This window comes from Pectinophora gossypiella, chromosome 5 (genome assembly GCF_024362695.1).
Source record: "Pectinophora gossypiella chromosome 5, ilPecGoss1.1, whole genome shotgun sequence".
NCBI classification, from domain to species: domain Eukaryota; kingdom Metazoa; phylum Arthropoda; class Insecta; order Lepidoptera; family Gelechiidae; genus Pectinophora; species Pectinophora gossypiella.
The window spans coordinates 15,770,513-15,795,897 of record NC_065408.1 but is presented as its reverse complement, the minus strand read 5'-3'; the positions used below and the strand labels follow the sequence as shown (position 1 = coordinate 15,795,897).

General features: G+C 42.6%; 1 protein-coding gene across 1 annotated transcript; it reads right to left on the bottom strand.

Annotated features, from left to right (window-relative positions):
• Positions 1 to 11,914: 11,914 nt before the first annotated feature.
• LOC126366984 (uncharacterized) lies at positions 11,915 to 25,158 on the bottom strand. Its single transcript, XM_050010328.1, has 19 exons — positions 24,973 to 25,158; positions 24,724 to 24,887; positions 22,983 to 23,405; positions 21,474 to 21,659; positions 17,993 to 18,225; positions 17,809 to 17,905; positions 17,570 to 17,668; positions 16,877 to 17,455; positions 16,469 to 16,562; positions 15,814 to 15,865; positions 15,627 to 15,729; positions 15,319 to 15,534; positions 15,053 to 15,145; positions 14,569 to 14,727; positions 14,147 to 14,386; positions 13,529 to 13,791; positions 13,142 to 13,253; positions 12,973 to 13,040; positions 11,915 to 12,044 (listed from the first exon to the last, which is right to left on the bottom strand). Exons 1-19 carry the CDS (start codon positions 25,028 to 25,030, stop codon positions 11,915 to 11,917), a joined length of 3,369 nt encoding a protein of 1,122 aa, XP_049866285.1. The 5' UTR covers positions 25,031 to 25,158.
• Between the last annotated feature and the right edge of the window lie 227 nt (positions 25,159 to 25,385).

Below are 25,385 nucleotides of genomic sequence, written 5' to 3'. Positions count from 1 at the left end.
TTGTTTTTAATGTATTAAGTAACTTAATTGTAGATCTGCCACGTATGACATATACTTGGCCGCTGTGAAAATAATTAAAGGTATTTCTTACCGAAATATTGAGCGTTTTGTGAGAATATTCGCAGGTTCGTGCGAGTGTGAGAGGCGAGTGTTGCGACGTTCAGACGAGACCCGACCCTTCATTCAATTCCCGCTTTGCATAAACTGTTTACTCGACGACGATAGTGCTGCCTTCCTGCCACCTCCCCGCACCGCCCCACGCCTCTAGTCCATAGGGAAACATAACTTCTTATTAAAGAACAAAACTAAAATATTTTTAACGATATTCGATCTAGAAAGTATTATAAAAAGTTATATTTTAAAAGTAGGAATAGGTACTAACTATTTGTAGTGACTACAGTGCAGTCAAAAGCTATGCCAACGAACTCCATAGGTACCTATCCGAAACTACGTTGACACCAAATTGCATGCTGGTGTACTTAAATGAATTTCTTAAACAAAGCTTGGACTATAAAAGCTACCAGAAATGTTACTACAATACGTAAAGAGATAAGATATTAGAGTCAGCAAACGTTGTAGCGAGGATTTTCGTGTAACTATAGTGAAGCAAACACGCTCATTTGGAGTGTGAAACCTCGGAAATTTATACGAGGTTTGCATTGCTGCGCGCAATGATGGTCGTTCGTAAAGCTAAGCGACATTAGCCGGCACGTGGCGGCACGCGGTGGCACGCGGTGGCATATCCGGGCTTGTCCCAGCTGGTTGCGGCTTGTTTGTCGGTTCATCGTGTAAACGCACTCGTTCCGATCTTTCGAGCAAATTAATTAATGGCGGTGTCGAGCCGCTCCGAGTTAATCCGCCAGTTAACATGCGACCGTTAATGCGACGACACTCGTATTATCTTCACGCTTCTCTTTTGAGGCAAGCGGTATTAGAAGATATAAGTACCTACATGGTAGGTTCAAGTTTGAATGTGAATGAAAATAAACTGCATTTACTCCGTTTGTTCCTCCATGCATCAACCGAATTAGGTTTAACTAGAGCTTCGCAATGTTAGTCTCCAAGACCTGTATTTCCATCCCATTTCATGCTGTGTAAGCTCTACCTAGAAAATCAACACTATCTCAAGTTAATCAAGTCAAGAGAACCAGGAACCTCCGACTACCCTCTGACCGCGGTAGAGGTTTGAAACTTTGTTAATTGTTAGCAATCGATAAGCGCACCTTAGCAGCTCTCCATTATGTATAAATTACCTTTCATTACATGACTGAGTGGACCTATGATATTATAATCTTGCTTCTGTGTACCGCCGTTCACTGCTAGTACCTATAGTAAAAAGTAACAGAAAACAAATAGCGGCATGTAAACGTATGAATAACGATTTGCTTGTTATCTTAGATTGCTTGTGAAATTATATATTGAACTCTTGCCATCCAAAAAGAAAGGTTCCTTGGTCACTCTGTGAAACCCTTACATATAAAGATACTTATCCTAGCGTTTTATCCTATATTTTAAGGAGTCCGCTTACCTAACCCGTAGGTTTTGACATAGTTCATCACCTTAATTCCTAGCGTTTTCCTTTTTTCACGAGGTCTGCTTACCTAACCTGAAGATTTGACAGGTGTGTTTTTTTAAAGAAGCGACTGAATGTCTGACTTTCCAACCCGCGAAAAGAAGACCAGTCCAATACAGGTTAGGTAACATACTCACATTCTGGAGAAATGCTTCTCGGGAATGGGGTGTCCTCACGCTGTTTTCTTTCACCGCTAAGCACGTGATAATAATTCATTCTTTATCATAATTGACCACTTTAGATCTGAAAATTGTGGATAATATAACTCGCTACCATACCTGCTGTTCTGTCTCCACTGTGGTCCACCCGGCGCGGCGCGCGGCGGCCGGTGAAGTTTCCTTCGCCCGCAGCGCCGGCGACGCGACACACGTATACATAATAACTGACTGCGCGACACATAACGACAACTCCTGCGACGCCCGCGGCCATGCAGCCAACAACTTCTGCAGTTGCGCGCCTGGACCAGTGCTGTTATAAGAGTGGGTATGTACGTATCTAATGCAGATTAGAGAAGGGCCTACCATGAAGAACTTACTAATCTATATTGGTGGTATCGTAGGTACTCGCAGTAATTACACGCTTTGCCGTATCTCAACACAATCACAACGTGTTAATTAAACAATAGCGGTAGGTCGATAAGCTGCTAGTAATACTAAGATTAACATCGTGGAATTTCATGGCACCAGAATAGTAGTACCTGTTGTAATTGATTGTTTATTAAAGTACTTACCTACTGAAATTACTGTTGCTTGGAATAAGACGCGATAAGAGATAATGACGTGAGGAAAAGTAAACAATATACCAAACAGTAGATAAATGGAATGTATACTAGGCCAAATGTGATCAGAATAACAATTATCATAATCCGTTTGTATGAAAAACGTTCCAGACCCTTTTATCTTTCCAGAAAATAGCTTAAATGGTATGTAATCACACGGTTTAAGTAATTGCGCTAATCTCCGTAACATTGGGAGGAAGATCGCAGTGTGTTTGTCTCCGAGTGAACCTCCCTAGACAAACAGAGATTACCAAAATGGGGGCTTACATAAGGATGCTTCGCGTCCCGGTACTACGGGACATGTAAGTGTATACTTTTATTTATTAGTAATACGTGAGCGTTTGCCCTCACTCTCACCTCACCCGTTGGTAAGCGACGGCGTGGCGTAATGGTTTACGTACCCAGCAAATATCTTCGTGTCCCGGTCTTTTGTTCTCCTGATTGAAGAATGCAAAAACATATCCGTAAGCAGGACGTAGATAGCTATGCATAACTGCTTAAAACTTACGTACTAGCCGAGACATACCAACCAGATTAGAAACAATCTATTTTGTAAAACGTGTCGTGGATAGAATGACAGATACAGCGTCGGCGCCTTACATCGCCTAGTGCGAAAGAGACGAAAGATAATGCACTTTTCATGTTACGTTTTATATGGTATTTTGCTACCTAATTGTGGTTTGAATTATTTAAGACTTTAGCTTTATTTTTTTACTGAAACCCGTGAAATCCTTCATTATCTAAATGTGAATTTGTCCCAACCGTTCAGCCACTCACGCCACTCAGCAGCTCTATGAGCGTGGACGAGGCGGTGCGGCGATCTGTTGTGTTTGCCGATTACAGCGATAAGCCGACCACCGGCCGGCGCCCGCGCGGCACATGTGCTGGCGGTCGACCCCATGCTTTGTGATAGGCCATCTGCCGGACCGACGTAAATTAGTTATTTCGAAATATGTACGCATTCTGAATGAAGATGAGATAATTATCCTAACAAAAAACAAATAAACGTAAGAAAATAGGGTATTTCCAATAAGAACAGTAACCCGTAGCTAACAATGACGAAATCCAGTTGAAAATGTAGAAACTCAACAACAACAACAGGAAATAGAAAAACTTGGCTCGTTTGCAATAACCGCCGGCCGGTGTGCGTCAAGCTAGCGGCCTCAAAAAAAAAATGGGCACGAAAAAATAATTTGACCATACCAAAAAATAGTACTCTTATTGAAAAAAATAGTACCTGTTGTAAAAAAATTAGTACCATCACGGTTCTGGATTTATAGCCATGTTTTATTGCACTTGCTAGCTTGACGGTGAGCGAAATTTGGCGAGAGTTAACGACAAGGTCTTTCGCTTTGATTTAAACGCCAAAAAATAGTACCGAAATAGTACTCACCCCCTGCAAAATACCGAAAGTAATACTTCAACGGTTCCAAAGTTATAAAGGCAGTTCTTTGATCCCGCTAGCTTGACGTTTTGAAAATACCTATTATCTGGGGAACGCTTGCATACTTCAGTATGTAACTAATGTCAATAAACTCGTATGAAATAGTACTCCCTACCATCATAATTTTGATCCGATTCTCTTTGTAGAAATGTTAAAAAATCATCATAACCTATGCCATACATTTGTTGTTGATACAGTCACGTAGACAATTACATAACCTCACAATTTATTCGTAAGTATTGCCATTTTGGAGGTCTACCCTACCATTTCTTTGCACTTCAGTGCTGCTATTACAAAAAATTCCTATTGCATACACCCATATGCACTAATTTTAATAGAAAATGGCTGCATGGGTCTAGTTCTTATCGAAAACAATCTGTGATTTTAATACATCATAATACATTTTTAATCTGCTGTTTTATTTTATAATTTATACCTTCATGTTGAATTTGTTACGGATCGAAGTGTTTGTTAATAAACAATTTGCAGTATTTGTAGAATAACTCAAAGAGTTTCAACAATGATATTACTTTCATCTAACAACCCTGGCACTTCACCAATTTTTACCCAAAAATGGGGAAAAATACTGAAATCTGACAACATTCTTGACCATGTGTAATAATTTTGTTCGCGACTGTACTCGTCTTGATAAATGTATGACATAGGTTATAATGACTTTTTGACATATTTCTACAAAGAGAATCAGGTCCAAATTATGATGGTAGGGAGTACTATTTCATACGAGTTTATTGACATTAGTTACAAACTGAAGTATGCAAGCATTCCCCAGATAATAGGTATTTTCAAAACGTCAAGCTAGCGGGATCAAAGAACTACCTTTATAACTTTGGAACCGTTGAAGTACTACTTTCGGTATTTTGCAGGGGGTGAGTACTATTTCGATACTATTTTTTGGCGTTTAAATCAAAGCGAAAGACCTTGTCGTTAACTCTCGCCAAATTTCGCTCACCGTCAAGCTAGCAAGTGCAATAAAACATGGCTATAAATCCAGAACCGTGATGGTACTAATTTTTTTACAACAGGTACTATTTTTTTCAATAAGAGTACTATTTTTTGGTATGGTCAAATTATTTTTTCGTGCCCATTTTTTTTTTGAGGCCGCTAGCTTGACGCACACGCCGGCCGCGGCATTATTTTTACGGCGCCCACCACGGCTCTATTTGCATACAACTTTCTTGATTTATAAAATCTCCTAATACTAAAATACCTCTTTATGGACCCTGTTTGTAGTTTTGGTTATAATTATTATCAGTGGGCATTATTTCTGTGTGCTATTAAATTTCCTTACAAATTACAGGTCATAAAAGTTTTACTAAGAACTTAGTGAACATTCGCCAAGTTATAAGATGTACCGTGGATTCGATGAGTACTTAACTCCATGTTAATAGTATACCAATATATTTTTATTTTAGCTAGATTGAAAACACTCTCAATTCGTTCAACTATAACGAGAACTTTCTCGAGCTAGTTTATGTTTCGGTTTTGTGGACTTTTGTTAGCCGTATTTTTTTTTCAATATACAGGGTATTAGTGACATTAACGAAAACTAAGGGATGTTTCAGTTCATGACTCTGAGTTGAAATCAAGTGGAGTTTTCCATGGCAAAAATATGGAACTAAAAATAATTTAAAATATCCTAAACTTTTCATGTATATTCCAACAGGAAACTCCATTTGATATCAACTCGGAATCGTGGTCTGAATCATCCCCCTCTCAGTATTCATTACGATGTCACTAACAACCTGTACAACTTAAAAAAATAGTGCATCAAATCAAATCAAATCAAATATACTTTATTGCACAGAACTACATTTAAACAATCAGACTTTAACACATGAATACAGTACAATTTGGGCGGCCTTATTGCTCTAGAGCAATTTCTTCCAGGCAACCACCAAAAGGAAATAAACATTTACAAACTTGGATGCGGGATGGTGCAACAAAAAAAAATATCTAAAAGTAAAACTACAGTTAACATAATAAATACTTAATACTATACGTACATACTACATTAATAAATACTCAATATAATATAATCCATATATATTAAAAATATACCTAACCATAATCTAAGAAAACTATAATAATAAATAATAGACTATACACACACACATACAAAACAAGTATTGAAATAAATAAAATAAATCATACATAAAAGTAGTATCTTAAGAATATCCACATAAGGATTCAAAATGAGCTCCAAATGAGCTTATACATGTATTATCTAATTTTAAGATGTAAGTAATGTAACCTGTTTTGTTTATTGGGGTAAGCTTTTAAGGATCCCGCCACTAGAATATAACGCATCTTGGTTGCAATACATCCTCATCATCGAGCGAAAAACACAACAGACGTTTTACGACGCGTGTAGGTACACTGGGAAGGAAATTGAAAATTATGAAATTCAGTGATGTTGCCGGGTTGCCGGTCATGTACCTTTTCGTCATTTTGATAATTGAGATAATTAGCATTTGTTGTGATGGCCGAAATCCATTAGGACAATCGAAATGTCAATCACCATCTTAATGAGTATTAATTACTACCTATGTATTTATAGGCTATACCTAACCCACCAAGGATTTAGTGTTAGTACTTTAGTAGGTAATAGAAATACTTTTTATTTGTCTAGATACAATTTATAAGCGCTTGTAATATAGTAAGGGTAAATGACTATTAGATGTAGGTAGGTATCTATATAAGATCTGACTGAAACGTCTACGCGTCTATTTCAACAGGGATGAATTGAAATACAAGTAGGGTGGAACAGACAGACGTATCCGGGCCTGAAGCTGCCGTCAGCACGTCACGCCAGCTCGCACGCCGTCAGCCACGTCACTACACAGATGAAAGCGAGCGAGAATCATAAATACTGCCCTCTACAGCGCCTCGGATCTGAACCGTAATCTCGGAGAGTGCTTGATATCTCGTCATCCGCCTGTTTTGTGATTTGTACCCGCCCGCGCCCCGCGCTGCCCCGCCGCCCGCACACGCCTTACATGTACCTATGTACCCGTTAGTACCTTACCTACGTATTCACACTTCACACATCAACTCACTGAATGTACCCGCTGTACCTACGTCTACGGCCAGGGCTGCACAGATAACAAGGGTTTATGCATTTCGCAATAGAGACGCATCGTTTCATACTTCTTTAATTTTGTTCTAACATTATACCTTTCTATATCAACGATTTGTCTAGCTTTTAAGTGCATGGTACCTTACGTAGCTCACCTACGTCACGTGCGTACGAGGTACATACCAACGTTTGCAGTGTTCTCATCCCGAATCCCGGTGGAAACATAACAAAAATCACTTTGTGATCCCTAGTTTGGTTAGGACATTACAGGCTGATCACCTGATTGTCCGAAAGTAAGCTGATCAGTGCTTCGGAAGGCACGTTAAGCCGTTGGTCCCAGTTACTATTTACTGATGTGAGTAATCGTTACATGAGCCACGTCAGGAGCCTTTGGCGGCTCTATCATAACCCTGCCACCAGGGTTGATGAGGCTGGTATTCCACCGCACAACCCACACGATAAGAAGAGTGTTCTCATTTGTACTATGGCATAGAATTGAATAAGGAAAATAATAATACTAGGTACGTACCTACAATGGTCGAACAAATGAGAATTTTATTAATTCACACTATAGTTTATTTTGACTACTTATATTTAAATAAACTTCTGCATTTTTATCAAAATTTTGCATAGGTAGGTACTTACAGGTTATAATATCTTTACGGATGCGCAGAACATGCCAGGGTCAAAAGGGACTAGTCGCATATACGTACGATATGCTGTCCAAACAGTTAATACCTACCTAGATCACTTAAATGCAGTAGAACCTACCGTGACTACGTATGCCCATCCCCGACCAAGTACCTAGTTTATGCCATATGAGGGAAACCTAGAAAAAAGTATGTCCATGTTTACCTTAACTACGTTAGTATTATATGATCTGTGCCTTAACCGATTGTCGTTTTATAGGAACGAAGTTACGAAGGGGAAGGGGCATTTTAACTATATAGCAGTACTTAGGTAAGTACTTCAGGATATTGAATTTCTGTTCCTTTACTATGAGACAATCTTTCATATTTTAGTGTAGGCAATGAAACATTTTTATTTTTTTGTATGAAGACCCCAACATTAAATCCTCATAAGTATAGCATTAGTTGAAACTTGTATAAAAAAACATAAGAAAAATACAGTTAGGTATTTACACGTAAAAATACAAATAAGTACCTCAATATTTTCAACGAATAATTATTTTACCAAATGGGTTCATTCTTTAGTTATTATTCTGCGGGTTTATTGTAACCAAAACTTTCTTCAAAAAGAACTGTTATTTATATAGATATATGCCTTTTTTGTCTGTCATTTATTTCAGAAAATTTCTGTCAAGTTTTTGCGGTATCTTATTTTTTGATATTCATAAAGTATGTCTATTTCACAATACTTTATTATACGGCAAAGTTTCGTCGCCTGAGGAATTAACGTTGGGGTCCACTACCTTCCTCTCCTACACTTGTTCACCTGGCGAGATGTTACTCAGTAAACGTGAAGGGTTGTGAATACTTATTCTCAATATTTGAGACGTGCGATCGCGACGTGACTGGCATCTGCCCGACGTATCGTATCGCAGGGCAAACAAGGTAAACATGAATAAAACGCTCTTTTGAATAAATTCGGCATAAATTGACCGTGTCACGCGCGTGAGTGACATTTTATTCGCGCCGCTACATGCGAAATACTGCCTACCTACTCCTACACATTTTTTGATGGGTCGACTTAACCAACCATAATTATTGTGAAAATGCGTATTCATTATAAAATGCGGGGCTATGTTACTTATATAATGTAGGACGATAGGCAGATTTTTTTTTAAATATTTGTCACAAGAACTTAATTCGGACGAAGGTGCGAAGTGCGTATGAGGTGGGGTTTGTTACTGGGTGGTGATAGTATAGAACTGTACCTGGCCTAGGTACCTTCTTATATTCTATACTATCATAGTCGATAATGCAGCTTAGAATTAAGTAATAAAGAAATGTCGTAGTAGAATTAAGGTTATTTTAATGTTCCAACACATTTATTAAAAATAAAATTAAATTTATTACGGTTATTGTAGGAGACGTTCTTATTTCATGAGATTGGCTGGTAAGTTGTCTAGTTCACTCCACCACTGTTCCTCATCTTTCGATAAGTACCCCCTTGCAAGGGCAAAGCTTCCTCGAAAAGTGTAGTGCGCCTTAAAACTATTCGGATATGGAATTGTACTTTCTTAGCAGACAAATTAAGTAAAAACACGATTAATTTGATTTCATATAAAATTTATTTCAATAAAATCTATACATCTCATAAAATTATTCGACTATAATCTAATAGGATAACTTACGTAATTATTTTAGTGATACAATTAAAATGTTAACCGGTAAAATATGTAATATCATAACCTTGATTTCCATTAGATATCTAACAAGTTGTATAAAAGTGTATCGGTACAGCCACGAGGTGTACAATGTGGCCACGCGGTACAGTCCAGCTACAAACAGTAATATCTATCTAGAGTTAAAGCAGTTCTCATCACGCGCCGCGACTGGCTACAGGCAACTCACTTCGGGGCGGGGGCGCTGATATAATATATAATCTATCTCTCTAGTGTTATCCCGTTTTCACACGGGCCGCAACCCGCAATATAATAAACCTATAAATTAACAAATGAATTCGAATTTGCGTTCATGGGTTATGGATCTGGGTAAACGATTGAGTGACTGATCTGTAGAAGTGACTCATTGAGGTACAGTGCGAAACAGTATAAGACAGAAGGGACGCTTATGTGCAGAAGTGAGTCACCATCGGCTAATAAAAAATAAAACCCACACATGATTAACCTCCATGCGCCCGGCCGCCCCCCTCATCCCTCAGCGTAAGGCCACGTCCATATAACGCCAACTCTCCGAGCACCATACTCCATAAGACTTAGTTTCCCGTGACGGTTCGTTCAACATTCGTAGCTGTTAATAATATCGAATGTTCGAAACGAAGTGGAAGGGGCATTTATCTATATAGCAGTACTTAGGTAAGTACTTCAAGGATATTGAATTTCTGTTCCTTTACTATGAGACAATCTTTCATATTTTAGTGTAGACAATGAAACATTTTTTTTTTTGTATGAAGACCCTAACATTAAATCCTCATAAGTATAGCATTAGTTGAAACTTGTATAAAAAAACATAATAAAAATACGTGGAAGTTAGGTATTTACACTCAATATTTTCAATGAATAATTTCTCAGTCCAAAATTATTTTACCAAAAGGGTTAATGGGTTCATTCTTTAGTTATTATTCTGCGCGTTTATTGTATCCAAAACTTTCTTCAAAAAGAACTGTTATTTAAATATAGATATGCCTTTTTTGTCTGTCATTTATTTCAGAAAATTTCTGTCAAGTTTTTGCGGTATCTTATTTTTTGATATTTATAAAGTATGTCTATTTCACAATACTTTATTATACGGCAAAGTTTCGTCGCCTGAGGAATTAACGTTGGGGTCAACTACCTTCCTCTCCTTTTTTTCAACATTCGTAGCTGTTAATAATATTGAATGTTGTTCCCAATTGCAAAAAAACATGTCACACACAGTAAATACACTACAATATTTTAATTTAGGCTAATTATAATAGTCTTAAGTGTTCGTGTGAGCTATTATGCATAACCTCTGCTTTTGTTTCGCCTGTGTAAGATATTGTAATAGCATCACCGTACGACGGCCTTAGGTTAAGGCGCGCCTTGCGCCGCCCGCACAGGCCGCGGCGCTGCACAGCTCCAGGGCCGCAGCCGTCGCACACCACACTCACAGTTCCATCACAGTCTCCGACATATCCTACCTCAATATACACACTCAAAAATATAATTCATTCTTCGAAATATGTTAAATTTTAATACTAGTTACAAACATTTTATTATATTTTATTGAGAACAGCACAACGTACGTAAGTCTTACATAACACGCACCAGTATCCTCGCATACTCCGAGGCTCCTATATCGTATAACTCCTAGCTACGTCATTGTAGGTGATATAGTGTGAGTATAACGTGTCTTCACAACCTTGCTCCTACGAAGCGCACGTCGCATTCCATATACAATTACAATTCCAAAGTCATTTACTAGTTCTTTTTCACATTGGACTAACACTTATGTACTTGTGCGTCTATTTTAAAGCACTTCGTAAATAAACTCTCCCTAAACAGTTAAATTAACAAACATTTCATCTAGATATGAACAAATTTGACAACAATAATGTTCGTATCGCATTTCTGCCGTATTGTACACAATGGACGCTATCGTTGAACAACAACCATGCTGACTTAATGGAACATTTAGGATTGGAAGGCAATAATATATAGTGAGCAATATTTAGTACAACTAAATATACATTATGATGTACAATTATTATTTATTTATAAAATACATCCGTGGCATTTATATCTCGTGTTAATATTGTTTAAACACTTATTAACTAATTGCATCAGGTGCATGTTTGTTAATATGCTCAGCTTTGTTTATATGAATTTATGTACATACATTATTTTGTCGATTATATTGATTAGAAAAATTACTTTATAGGTAGCAGATCTTGCTTCGATATCGTCGTGCTATTGAAACGGGTTTACGTTTATCGTGGACTGATTGTAGGTGAGGAGCAGTTACTACAGTTCGCGTAGTTCGGAAGCACCTTGCATCGGAAGCATATTTACTGTATTACCATAAAAACGTAGAATACGATCGCGCACGCGTAAACTATTTAGAGCGTACCAATCGATCCCATGCATTAAACATATTCATACTCACTAGGTCGGCGTTCTAACGCTCTTTTATTATAAACATTTTTAAGGGAAGACGATCACTTCATAAGAGACATTCAAACCGGGACCTTGGAGTTTTACATGCACGTTTTCGATTTTTCTTGTTGGGCGGTGTTGGTTATCGTCCCGCGCGGCGCTTTGCGGTACTGGCGGCCCCCGCCGGGGCCCCCGCCCGCGGCCCCCGCCGGGGCCCCCGCCCGCGGCCCCCGCCGGGGCCCTCGCCGGCGCCGGCGCCGCTAGGGCCGCGGCGCGGGCTGCAGGCTGGCCAGGCAGTAGGTCTCGGGCTGGAAGGTGGGCGGGCACTGCAGGTGCGGGTAGTGCCCGCGCGGGGACCGCCCGCGGCCCGGGCCGCCCGCCGCCGCGCTGCTGGCCAGTGAGAGCTGTTATATAGCGACCTGCCCACCCTCATGGTACAACAAAACCTGGTTGGCTCAAAAGTGACAGCTAACATTACAAGCCCAGTTCACGTCATCCCCCATTGCGTTGCCATTTTGTAAAAAATAAATTATCCACGACCGATGTTTTTATATAATGTATTTATATATATGACAAGTCGTAGCAATTAATTACATTAGTCAGAAATTCACTTAATTTTCAATAATAAAATTTACGTTCATGGAATGCTATAGATACCAACACAGTGGTAACACTTACGTCAACAAAGGGCTAACAATGGCGGCTTGTTATAGGAATGAGCATACCTGGTCTTCTTATACCATGGCCACCCTGTCATGGAACCACTACGTCACCGAGACACGGGCCGGGTTAGATTCGACCAGTCGTCTCTCCTTTAAGTTTTTAATACTGCAACGGATTGACAATGTCACATCACGTAAACTCCGCAACCAGAGATTTCTTGAATATCATAGTAAAATCCTTACTCTTTTTCTGTTAACTGCATCCTTTTCTGACGCATAGCAGCATCCTTGTCTTTCTTTACTAGAATAGTCAAGGAGGTTCCCCCGAGATCATTCCAGAAAGGACAATTCTAGTATGTGACCATAGGATATATAAAGAACAGGAAAAGTAAAGAGAACCAGTTCAGTTTTTAAAGCGATCGGGACAGGAAGAATAAGTGGAAAAATGAATATAAAGTAAACTATACGGTCTTCAACCGAACATATTTTGCAAACGCTGCGCCTTGCTTTTGGCAGAGCTGCGCGTGCGTCAGTGTGAAACGGTCACTCAACGTAAACGATACGTACTAGCCACGAGCGCTAATAAACAATTTAACCTACTTCAACGAATCTTTGAGTTAACGATCAAATAAAATTGTCAATTTAGTAACGCATACCTGTCCGCTGCTGCGGGGGGCGTGGACACTGGCACGGCTAGCTTTAGGCCTGTACTGCCGGAATGCACCTGAAAATTGAAAAACATATCTAGTTATTTTACTTCTAGTGGTAACCTAGAGAAGTAGGCATTAACATAATTAAAATAAATGTTATAATATCAAAGTGTACCTTGTCGTTCCTGCGCAGCGAGTCCCGCCACCGCTCGGGGGTAGGCAGGGCGATTGCGGGGGGAGGGGCCGCCGAGCCCGACAGCTCCTCGGGGTATACTATTTTCTCATACCTGTAATCGTGGGAAGAAATAAACTTGATTTCAAAAATTACGGATTTGTTTAGATAGATTCAACAGAGAACTAAGTCGAATCGCAAACGTTTGTATATTTACAAATTGCAACACATAGCCAAGTCTTAAATGAATACCCTTATGGATGATATATATATTCCTGCGAAGCGTCTCGATTTGCGCGAGTGCAACTTTGTTAAATCCTTAAATAATCTAAAAAAGAAACCAAGAGAGAATGTCACTACAGCAATAGAGTGGTTATATAAAATACATACCCATCCTTCCCCTTGACAGATACGGGCTTGGGGCCGACAGGGGGCGCCCGCGCGGGGGCGGGGCGCGGCGGCGTCGCGGGCAGCGAGCGGGGGGCCCCGGGGGCGGGGGCGGGGGCCGTCGGGGCCACGGGGGCGGGGGCCGCGGGGGCGGGGGCGGGGGCCGCGGGCGGCAGCTCCCCGTAGATGACGTCGGGCACGATGCGCTCCAGCTGGCGGTGCAGCGCCGGCCGCTCCACGCCCATCAGCACGCGGTTGCTGTACATCTGCAAGCAACACCAACGGGCCATGAAGCTTTTATTATATTCCAGATCGATGGAATTTGAGTTGCGATCGGTTTTTATCGAGTCCCGTACATTCCCAGTGATCGGCGAGGATGCAAGGAACAGTTTTTTTATTGTTATAATGGAGACGTAAATCAAAAGAAGCGGCGTAAATACGAAAGAAGAATAAATTTTAACATCTTAGATTGCAGCAACTTTTCATGGAAAAACAATTTAGTTAGGTATGAATCTACATCATGCGATATAATTAACATAAAAACACACAAACAACCCCACGGTAACAAAACTCAAGTCACTGGTAATACTGGTAATACTCAAGCCAACATAAGGGCGGTACCTGTTTGCGCTCTTCCTCCTGCTTCTTGAGCATGAACTCCTCGAGCGTGACGAAGCCGAGGCAGTGGTCGGGCTTGTGTCGCCGCGCCGCCCCCGGCCCCGCGCCCGCCGGCGAGCGCGCCCCCGCGCCGCCCCCGGCCCCCGCGCCGCCCCTGCCCCACGGGCCGCCCCCGCCGCCGCCCCCGACCGTCACCGCCAGGGTTGGCTGCTCCGCGGGGACCACCCCGCCGGCGGGCTTACTCTGTGAAGACAATCATTGTTTATTTCACGGAAACCGTGGAACGTACGACTCACGTCAAATCCTATCATTTTCTTAAACTATTGAACCTATTTGAATTTAAAAAAAAAACATGTCCCAGTCAGTTTACATATAAACTATTTTTCAAATAACAAACCCCATGTTCAAATAACAATTGTACACACCTTAGGCTTGTGTTCGTCCTTGGCGCGGTGTCGCGAGAAGAACCGCAGGTACTTGCGGTCGAGGCTGGCGGCCGCCACGGCCTCGCTCGACTCGGCGCGGGTCATGCGGCTCGTCAGCTTCTTTAGAGAACCGAACTTGCTCTTGTCCTTCTCCCGGTCCTTCAAAACAATAAATAAACGCTTTATTGCACCTATTTTACAAAGAAAAAGCTTAGACTGAAATAGGCAAGGGAAAGCAACTCAATAAAGGTACCTAATACCACCTAATACAATAAATCTCACGTAATTTATTTATTTATTTATGCGACATAAGAGCGATAGTGTCATGCGGGTATGTTCATGCACCCACAAATGTATACGCATATGCGGGAGCGCGTCCAGAACGTCATTGTTTATTTTACAGTTACGAGGCAAATACATGTTATATAGAAATAGAAGCTGATATTAAAGTGAGTGACTATTGATTGAAATTGATGGATATTACCTTATCTCGCTCCCGCTCTCGTTCGCGGTCACGCTCGCGCCGCTCCGTGTGCTCGCTATCCGATTCCGTGTCTGAATAGTCCGTCTCTGAGAACTAGATAAAACATAATTATGCAGGTACCGTGAAAATGCATTTCTTAATAATGAAGAATACTTTACAAGCCAATTAAAGTATCGACGCTATCCGCTATGGATCGTCAACTAGGAACTAGGTCAATTCCTGGCAAAACTACCATTATTAAGCAAAAATGAAGTGATATAGGTCACCATGGGCGCCGGCGTGGCTGCGGGCGCGGCGGGCGCGGCCAGCGTGGCCCTGGTCAGCAGGTGCAGCCAGGCCAGCATGTGGTCGCGGGACTCGGCCGCGAAGTAGAAGGCCGTGCCCGTGTGGTACACCTTGAAGGCGTGCGGCCGCGACTTGACCTCGCCCGCCGCCGCCGCCGTGAAGCCCGCCAGCGAGATCATGCAGGCCGCCCGCGAGCACTGCAACACGCCGCCCGCGTATCACAACACGACACCCAAATACCATATCGGAAAACCCGACTCAGCAGGTAAGTGTCTGACACCAGTCTGACCTCGGGCGAGCGGTAGGCGTACAGCAGGTTGTGCGCCAGCAGCAGGTGGCGCCGCGCCCAGCGCCCGCCCGCCGCGCCGCGCGCGCGCACCCGCTGCCACACCAAGCCCGCCGCCGCCCCGCCCGCGCCCGCCCCCGCCCCCGCCCCCGGGCCCAGCCCCGCCCCCGGCCCCGCCGCGCCCCCGCCGGCCCCCGCGCCCCCGCGCCCGTACAGCGTGCGCCACGCCACGCAGCGACGCTCTGTAAAGAAAAAACCCGGTAATTTTTAATACTTGTCAACTACCCACTCATTAAATAGGCTAGTTTCCAACTAGTCAAATCAGTTACTTTTTACTAAACGTCAAAACACGAAATTACTATGGAATTTGTATGAAAAAGCACTCTGTGACGTCATAGAAAAACGTGACAAAATGTGGGACTTATTATTACGTTTTTCTTGATTAAAATTCATAAATAAGTTTAATAGAAAAAAGAAAATGTTTTTCATTAGTTTTAGATGTGTCTTTATTTAGTAATCAGAATTTCATAATTTATCTTGAACCTAGTACACGACCCAATTTAATTTAAAAATATGACAAAATTATGCAAGTTTACACTGCAGACTGTATGGCAATGATCCCTATAAAGTTAAAAAGCGACTTTGTCTCTAGTGGATAAAACAAACTTTTTCACAATAACCATTTATTATTGTTCTTCCAAATTCCACTTGATGTCAACTCAGAATCATGGTCTCGATCATCCTTCAGTTTTCGTTACGATGTCACTAACACCCTGTGTTTTAACGCGGAAAAGCAACATTTCAAGCTGGAGGAGAAATAATAATAATCCAACGCCAATACTCACTCGCCAACAAAGAATTTTTCTTTTTGAGACTACGAGTTTTAGCGGAAGGAAATATTCCGCGCCCAGTCCCGCCGCTATTGCTCACCGGATGGACCTGGAATTTGAATCATTGTTGCTACTCCTAGTATCGACGTCGGGTTAAAGAAAGTCGATTAATTAGCACTAATTTCATGTATTCCATCAGATTTATTTTTTCGATTTGCTGTAATCTCACAAAACCGGTTGAAAACTCTAACTCGGAGGGAATCAAATCTGCAGATCCTGTGAAGGATCTTAGTGGGTACGGGTTGCAACCCCGCCCGAGTGAGAAGTGTCCGGCCTGGCCGGCGCCGGGGACCTGCAGCGGGCGGGCGCCTGCAACACGCGCGACACTATATGAGCATTCTTTACGCCTCCCAACTACGTCACCTTCACGGGGGTCTCAGGCTGGCGCGGCACGATGCGCAGCGCCGGCAAGTCCCGGCACGGCGTGAGCGACGCGGGGGACGCGGGCCGCGGGCGTGGCGGGGGCGGGGGCCCGGGCGGCGGGGGCCCGAGGGGCGGGGGCCCGGGCGGCGGGGGCCTGGCCGGCGGGGGCCCGGGGGGCTGCAGCCGCTGCAGCAGCGCCGCGTTGAGCGCTTCGGCCTCGGGCTCATCACGCCGCGTGCGCAGAATGGCCTCGCCGATCTGCGAGCTGGATTTCTTGAAGTCGAGGATAGTGTCCGTCTTCTCCGCCGAGTGCACCAGCACGGTGGGGCTGTCCCCGGGCGTGGTGGGCGACTCGGGGATGGGCTGCGACGCCAGCGGGCCGGGCGACTCGCGGGCGCCCAGGTCGTACGCGGGCGTGGAGTGGCATTTGTCCAGCTTGCCGCGGGCCGCGGGGGAGGGCGGCGCCGGGCCGGGGGGGCCGGGGGGGCCGGAGCCGCCGGGGGAGGCCGGGGGCAGCGCCACGCCCAGGCACGTGCGCGGCCGCGGGGACAGCTCCAGCCCCGTGCTGCACGACACCGCCTGCAACGGACACAGGCGCTTTTCAGTTCGCATTCGCGGTTCACCTTCAGCATGTCGTGTGCACCGGTCGTGTCCTGGAACGATTTCCACTTTTCGTTGACGGTATAAACCGACCTTATCACGGCGATACAGCGCGCAGTCGTCGGGCTCAGGACTCATGTTGGCGCTGCCGCCGCCGCGAATCCATTTCTGTTCTTTCAGTTCACGCCAAAACTGCAAGTGAAACACACAATGTTTAAAAAATTGTTTATTGTTTTAATACTCGACAAAATTCACGTGCGTGTCTGATGATATCTTTCGGAATAACATACGATAAGGAATAATAACAGCCTAGCAATGGCGTGTGCGTGTACCTGCTCTATCCCGAGCGCGGCGCGGCGCGGAGCGGGGCTGCCGCCGCTGACGGAGTGGCGGCGGCGGGGGGCGGCGCGGGGCGCGGGCGGGTACAGCCTGCGGGGGGGGGGGGGGATTATTATTGCGGTGCCGAGGGTGGCGGCGGGGCGGGGGGGGGCGGGGGGCGGCGGGGGCGCGGCGTACCTGGCGTGGCGGGCGTGCGCCAGCTCGGGCGAGGCGGGCGGGGACAGCGGCTCGCTGTCGCTGTCGGAGGCGGGCTCGGGCCCCGGCGGCGGCGCCGCCAGCCGCGGCGGGGGCGGAGGCCGGGCCCCGCGCCTGCGCAGCCGCAGCGCCAGCTCGCCGGAGCCGCGGCCCACCGCCGTGCACAGGGACATCACCGCCGGACCGCTCCACCCCACCACGCAGCGGGACCCCACCTGTCCACGGAATCATGACATACGGTGTCCTTAACGAAATACTGAATGACCGGCGGAAACATTGCTTTGATGAAATGACATACCGTGTCACGTTCTTATCACGCGAATCAAATAGGTTGTACTTACTAGGGTAAATAAAACGGTATATAGAAATAAAACCAAGTTTATTGACATTAAATCCCTAGCAAGTACATAGATCGGATCTCTGGGTCGCAGGTAATTGATACTGGCTGAGCACCCTTGGTGCAGTAGGAAAACTACCACTTCCCTGTAACTCTTCCCACGACGACACGGGGTACACCGGCGCGCGCAGCAGGGCAGCAGAAACGGTGGGGTAAGTACAGGACCGAAAGTGGATCCAGCGGGTTGTAGAACCCGAAAGGTGAAGCGGTAGAGGTAAGTACAGGACCGGTAGTGGGTCCTGCGGTTGTAGAACTCGAAGGGTGAACCCTGGAACCCGGAATTAGTCATTTCAAGAATTGTCCGAATTCCCCGTCTGACTGCCACATGCCGATTCCTTAGCTTGATTGAAGATGGGAAGTGGATAGCAAGCAAGCTTAGCAATCTAAGATGTGGCTGTCAGCAAATTACACACAATAAAAGTGAATTTAGCAAAATAAATTTAGAAAAAGAACAAAGAACAAGATAAATTTATGGTAGGTAGTTGTTTTTTAAAAAACTATCTAACAAAATAGTAAAATTGAATATTTTAAGCTGAATAATTTTAATAGTAACGATATTAAACGTATTTTGTACATTATTATTGTTCCATTTAAGAATTATTTAAACAAGGAAAGTACTTAGGTACAAAGATAACTTTACGTTGGTTAAGTAGAATTAATTTAGAAAAATTGACAATTTAAATGTTGTTTTGAACATAAAAGATTGCTAATTATGATATAAAATAAGCACTAAAGCGTGAAAATACATTTACACGATGATTATGAAAAATGACAGTCATGCAATGAACAAAGAAAACATGTACTAGTCTACGTTAATATTTAAACTAATAAAAATGGTAATTGCTACACTTACCCAATCAATGGGGATAACACAACACTATAAATTATTATATCGTAGACAAAATTAGTAAAAAAACGTATTTAAAAAATATACGAGTAATCGAGGTGTTCTCGCTACAAAGGCAGAAGGATTGTGTCGAACATCCGACCGGAAGAGTAACGGCTCGGCTGTGGAATGTAGGTACGGCTACCTACGCAATGTGATAATTATTAAAGTCGTACAATATTAACGGAATTATTTTGTAAATAGCTATGTTTTGTTAAATTAATTAGTGTAAGTTTATTTATGTAATAATATTTTAGTTTTAAGCAGTAGTTTTTAAGTGTTTTCAATGATAACTTTTTGATAGTTCCTAACAGAAAAACAAGAGCAATTACACTCAGTAGTAAAACGCGGCAGGCGTTACATACCCCCCTTTTTTGGGTAGGATTTTCGCTAAGAAAATCCGCTGACTAAAATGTAACCTAGTCTGTCCTTCTTACTATTGACCATTCTAAAAATTACGTGGTACACATTCATTTCAACCCTTCCATTCACCCCCCTACTTTCTTTCATCCCTTTCACACACAAACAGTTATCTTATTTAGTTTTAAGTGACTGCGTCCTTTCCAAAAAGAGTACTAGACTTTTAACCGCAGCTTAGTACTCACACGTAATCAATAGGAGATTTAAGGTAACCGTTTTTTTTTTTCTTTTTATAGTATAATTTTCTTATCTTCGGGGTAGGGCCGAAGATAAAATAAATAGAATGTCCTAGGGGTAGGGCCTGGAGATTCAATATTTTTTTTTTGTAAAAAAAAAATTAGAAATACTATATATAAGTAAATATATTTAAGACGGTAGGTAGTTTTAGTAAGTAAGACATTGTTTTAGGCTAGTTTTGGATTTTTTAGTATAGTTTTAGTAAGTGTAGTTTTAGTTTTTTTTTTTTTTTAAGGTAGTATGTAAGGTATTTTTAGAGAATATTAGAAGATATTAGAAGACGCATGCCATGCTCAAGATTTAAGTTTTTGGCAGGCCTAAGGCGTTTGATGGTATTACACATCAATCTCTTGACTGACTCTTACAGTCTGCTCGAGAATTAGTAAGCAGCTGGGGGGTTCTATGTTTTTCTCTCACTTCCATCCCAGCAAGGAAGTTTTGTAAATATAGAAAGTTTTATTTTAGTTAGGTAATTTTTTAGATATAATTATTTAGAATAGTTTGTAAGTTTAATATCCTTGACATGCCATGTACCTCTTCATAAAGGAGTTCATCTTTCTGAAGTGATAAATATTTAATTGGACGAGACATCTCTATTACTTTATGTTCAAATTGTAATTAGTTTAGTTGAATAGTTATTTTTTTGAGTAAGTGTTGCAAGTACCTGAAGTCTTAATAACTAAAACACAGGAAACGGCAGAAGGAAAATAACAAGAAAACAAATGCTACTATCAAAAGTACACAACAATTAAAACACAGGGATAGACAGAGGTTGGCAGTGCAATATCAAATATTTCCTTCTGTGCGATGTGGTAGGTTCGATTTTGAGTTTTTAATTGTATGCAATCACCTTGAAAGAGAATTAGTTAGGTATTCCCACAAAGCAACCACAGCACACAAAAGTTGCAGTTACAATTCACTTAAAGCTAGACAAAATAATCAGACCAACACCAAAGATGACCAAAAATGCTAAAACCAGCAAAAAGGATACTCAGCTCAGTATTTCCTTAGTTGGGCGCCATTGTCACGTTGATATTTAAACTAATAAAAATAGTAATTGCTACACTTACCCAATCAATGGGGATAACACAACACTATAAATTATTATATCGTAGACAAAATTAGTAAAAAAACGTATTTAAAAAATATACGAGTAATCGAGGTGTTCTCGCTACAAAGGCAGAAGGATTGTGTCGAACATCCGACCGGAAGAGTAACGGCTCGGCTGTGGAATGTAGGTACGGCTACCTACGCAATGTGATAATTATTAAAGTCGTACAATATTAACGGAATTATTTTGTAAATAGCTATGTTTTGTTAAATTAATTAGTGTAAGTTTATTTATGTAATAATATTTTAGTTTTAAGCAGTAGTTTTTAAGTGTTTTCAATGATAACTTTTTGATAGTTCCTAACAGAAAAACAAGAGCAATTACACTCAGTAGTAAAACGCGGCAGGCGTTACAACCGAATATCAAAATAAAATAAAACCCTCTCCGTCCTACTACGAAGAAGCCGGGTCACCTGCACGATTTCGTCGCCGTCGTGCACGGCCCCGGAGGCGTGCGCCGGCGAGCCGAAGCGGATGTGCTGCAGCGTGAGGTGGCCCGAGGGCGCCCGCCGCACGTGGAAGCCCAGCGGCCGCGCGCCCTGCCGCAGCGACGCCGCCTCCAGCGACGCGGGCGTCACGATGGACGGGTCCGCCACGTCCTACCACACCACACACATACACTCGCTCGCTGGCGGCCAGCGCGCCTCTTAGTAACTCTAGATACTAAAATACATTACTATTTTGATCAAAATATAGAGAAGCAATATAAGTAGCGACATGATTCTATACAAATCTGATCGAAATATCAAGCAAAAATTATTTATATAAATGCTTCCGACATTATATTATATTTTATATTTTTAAATAATTATGTACCCGAGCAATGAGAAAATAGATAATTATCATGTTAAATCTGTACAGCTCCATCTGTATGTTTTGGGGAATGCAGACTGGATACTCCCTCGTTTATTAGTTCAGTGAAGTTTGAAGTCAAGTTTTAAGTCTATCTATTTATATGGAGAACCTACTGTAAGCGATAAAGGTACAAGATAAAAATGTGTAAAGGACCCAACTAGTTGGGCACCTAGTTCCGCTCACACGAAATTGAAATGCGCTGTACATGTGTTCGCGATGATCGGTTCTAATAGGAAGTGGAGGCGTCGCGTGCCCCCTTACGCCTACATTCTTCAAAATTGTTTGTTTGTGTTTTATGTGGCAATTTAACAAATAAATATTAACTGATGATTACAAAAACTTCTTTCGTAAGTAGTACTGCCTACTTAGTGCACATAAATGATTTACCTTATGTAGTACAGAACCAAGCTGACATTGTACTGTTCGCGGATGACACTTCTCTTATATTTAAAATCGACAGAAAGTTACAGAAACTTGACGAGGCAAACAGTGCAAATAACCTAGTGAAGAAAACGAGGTGTAATAAATTTGTTGTAACTGTTTACATCTATAATTGTATGTGGAAGTTTGTAATGTATACTTTAGTTTTTATAATACTATTAAGACGCTGTAAATTTCCCTAATAAATTAAAAAATAAAATACCAAACGTAAAGAAAGTAAATAATAACAATAAAATTAACGACGAGAAACTAGATTGAACACACCATATTCTTAGGAATTACTGTACATTCAAAACTTCAATGGGATCCACATATTGTATCACTAGTGGGCAAGATAAGTTCAGCAGCATATGCCATCAGAAGGATCCGAAAACTCACAGATGTACCCACTGCCTATAATGTTTTACAGTATTTAGCTGTGGGGTCGAGCCGCTGATGTAGAAACTATTTTCATCATTCAAAAAAGAGCAGTTCGCACTATTTATAATCTGCGTCGTCGGGTCTCTTTAAGGGAGCTGTTTAAAGAAATAAATATACTGACGGTCGCAAGTCAATATATTTATGAAAACATGATGTATCATACATCATGTTTTCATAAATTGTATATAATGTAAAATGTATGTCACCTGTATGATGTAGTCGGCGGCAGCGGCGGCGGCGGCGGCGCTGGCGGCCACGCTGCGTGCCGGCTGCTCGGCGAAGCGGTCCCGCTGGGCGCACGTGGCCGCCTCCAGCGACAGCTGCAGCAGCTGCGCCTTGCGCTCTGCAACACCACACGGGGCACTACAACAGCTGCAGCGGCGGCAGGGGCACGCGGCCCGCGGCCGGCGCAGCTGACGTGGGTACTGACCAGCGAGCTGCGGCGAGGAGCAGAGCGGCCAGCGGTCGAGCCAGCACACGAGCGGCTTGATGGCCCGCACGAGGCGCGCCACGTCGGCCAGCGTCTGCGTCTCCAGCGCCTCGTGCCGCAGCGCCCGCGCCAGCCCCGCGCCCGCGCCCGCCACGCGCACGGCCAGCTGCTGCACGCACTCGCGGCGGCTCTCGTAGTGCTGCGGCGACGGACAAACGCACTCACTCACGGACACAGCATGTACAACACAGCCACCATAGCCCAGTAAACCGAGAATTTAGTTTTAGTCTTATTGCACACATCAAACACATTAGACAGTATTCATTCGATGGCAGAAATACTTCAAGGTCAACAATGTAACAGTGGGACTGGAGCCACTTCAATCACATGACCCTGACTTAATTTCTATGCTTTTTATGAAACTGTTTTCTAAACTAAAATAATATAAATAAACCACTTTTATTTCTGCTTTTTTCTTGTGGCAGTGTGGAGCTCCTTGGGAGAGGCCTATGTCCAGCAGTGGACTGCAATGGGCTGATGATGATATTTAATCCAGAGACAGTTAAACACCTCATGTTACATAACTAATCAATCTTAACTATTAATCTCAAAATTGCCTAGCGTTAGTTTATGAAATAAAAATCTCAGGCTATGATAGTAAAGTATGTATAGATACATATAAAAATGATAAATTATATCATTTGCCACATGGGCAAGGCTATCTTGAAGACTAACATCCCACATATAACAAGTATTGGTTGCATATAATACTTAACCTATGTTAAGTTTATAACTTACTATACTGCCACTTTTATCAAGCCATATTTCATTAATGTAGAGTACACACTGCACAGTAAATGCAGTAGTTATCAGGAGGCTCAACATGTGATGTAACCACACTCCACTCCGCCCTGGCTACTCACTGTCGACCAGCGGCGGAGCAGATAACATGCACCTGATAAGGACCACACAACTGCAGTGACTCATTACTATTGTGATGCCTCAATACACACATACTATGTGATGTCTCACCATACATTACTGAATATAGACTTGTATGACTATACCAAGAAGGAAACAATGAGATTTATACAAGGCACAGTGTAAAATACTTACAAGTTTGTTTCCTCAGACATTCAGCTAAAAATAGTATCAAATTCATTATCATTCCAAATCACTTGTTCTAGGAATATAATCAAACTGACATGTTAGTAATCAGACATCCTCCGCACTGTGATGATAACAAGATGTTTACAAACTCAGTGTACCATTCTATTGAGAACATTATACAACGATAGTTACATATGATATCACACACAGCTTCAAGATGTATACTAGTAGTAATGCGTAATGGGGCGTAAACTTTTAATGGTAAGGAAATTACATGTATTGTACCTAATTGAGAAGACATTTTTCAGTGTCAACAACTATGCTGTGTTGACTACACCAGCAAACTAATGATTGTTACTGCACAATACATATAGTTTCAAGTTCATACAAGTGGTGTCAGTACTCACAAAGTTCCTTAGGTGCTCTACGGCCTCCAGCAGCAGCTCCTGGTGTCCTATGAGCCTGACGCCGAGGTACTCTAGGTCGTCGCAGCGCAGCGACAGCAGCTTGGCGCCGTCCACGCCGCGCGCAGCCAACCCCGCGGCGTATTGCTCCACACTCTCGCCCAACCCTGCAAACAACCACACAGCACCCACATCACCAACCGCCTTCACTAAAACACACACCTCCTGATACTGAAATATGCCTGATATTACCTGATAGCCATTCCGCCACTTGCTCCGGCGTCCATTCTGCGACGTTAAGACTAGCCATTCAGACGACCACCGTTCATTTTTCACCCACCGACCAATGTTTGTTATGCACCTGGCGAATTATTAGGAACTCAAAGTAGGTAAAGAAAGTTTATCGTCCCGAGCGAGTGACGCCACAGAATAAAAAAAATAGAAGATAGAAGATATCTATCAACTGTCAATGTCAAAATTTACTTTTTTTTCTAAAGAGTAGATCAATGACATTTGAGCCCTATTTTGATTTTTGAATAATATTTCTTTTTTCCCTTTTTCAAAATAAAACCCTGGCAGATTGCTGCCAGAGAACCCAAATGACAGCAACGATGCGACGCGACGACGTGTATGAATGAATATTATATATTCTGTCACAAACGCAG

What these genes read in the sequence shown, in the direction of transcription:
- LOC126366984 (XM_050010328.1), bottom strand. Translation starts at nt 25,030, where the DNA reads ATGGCTAGTCTTAACGTCGCAGAATGGACGCCGGAGCAAGTGGCGGAA. An exon ending in ACGGCGACGAAATCGTGCAG is followed by an intron (nt 18,226 to 21,473) that starts GTGACCCGGCTT and finishes TTCCGTGGACAG; the next exon opens with GTGGGGTCCCGCTGCGTGGT. An exon ending in CAGCCACGCCGGCGCCCATG is followed by an intron (nt 15,146 to 15,318) that starts GTGACCTATATC and finishes TGTTTTATCTAG; the next exon opens with TTCTCAGAGACGGACTATTC.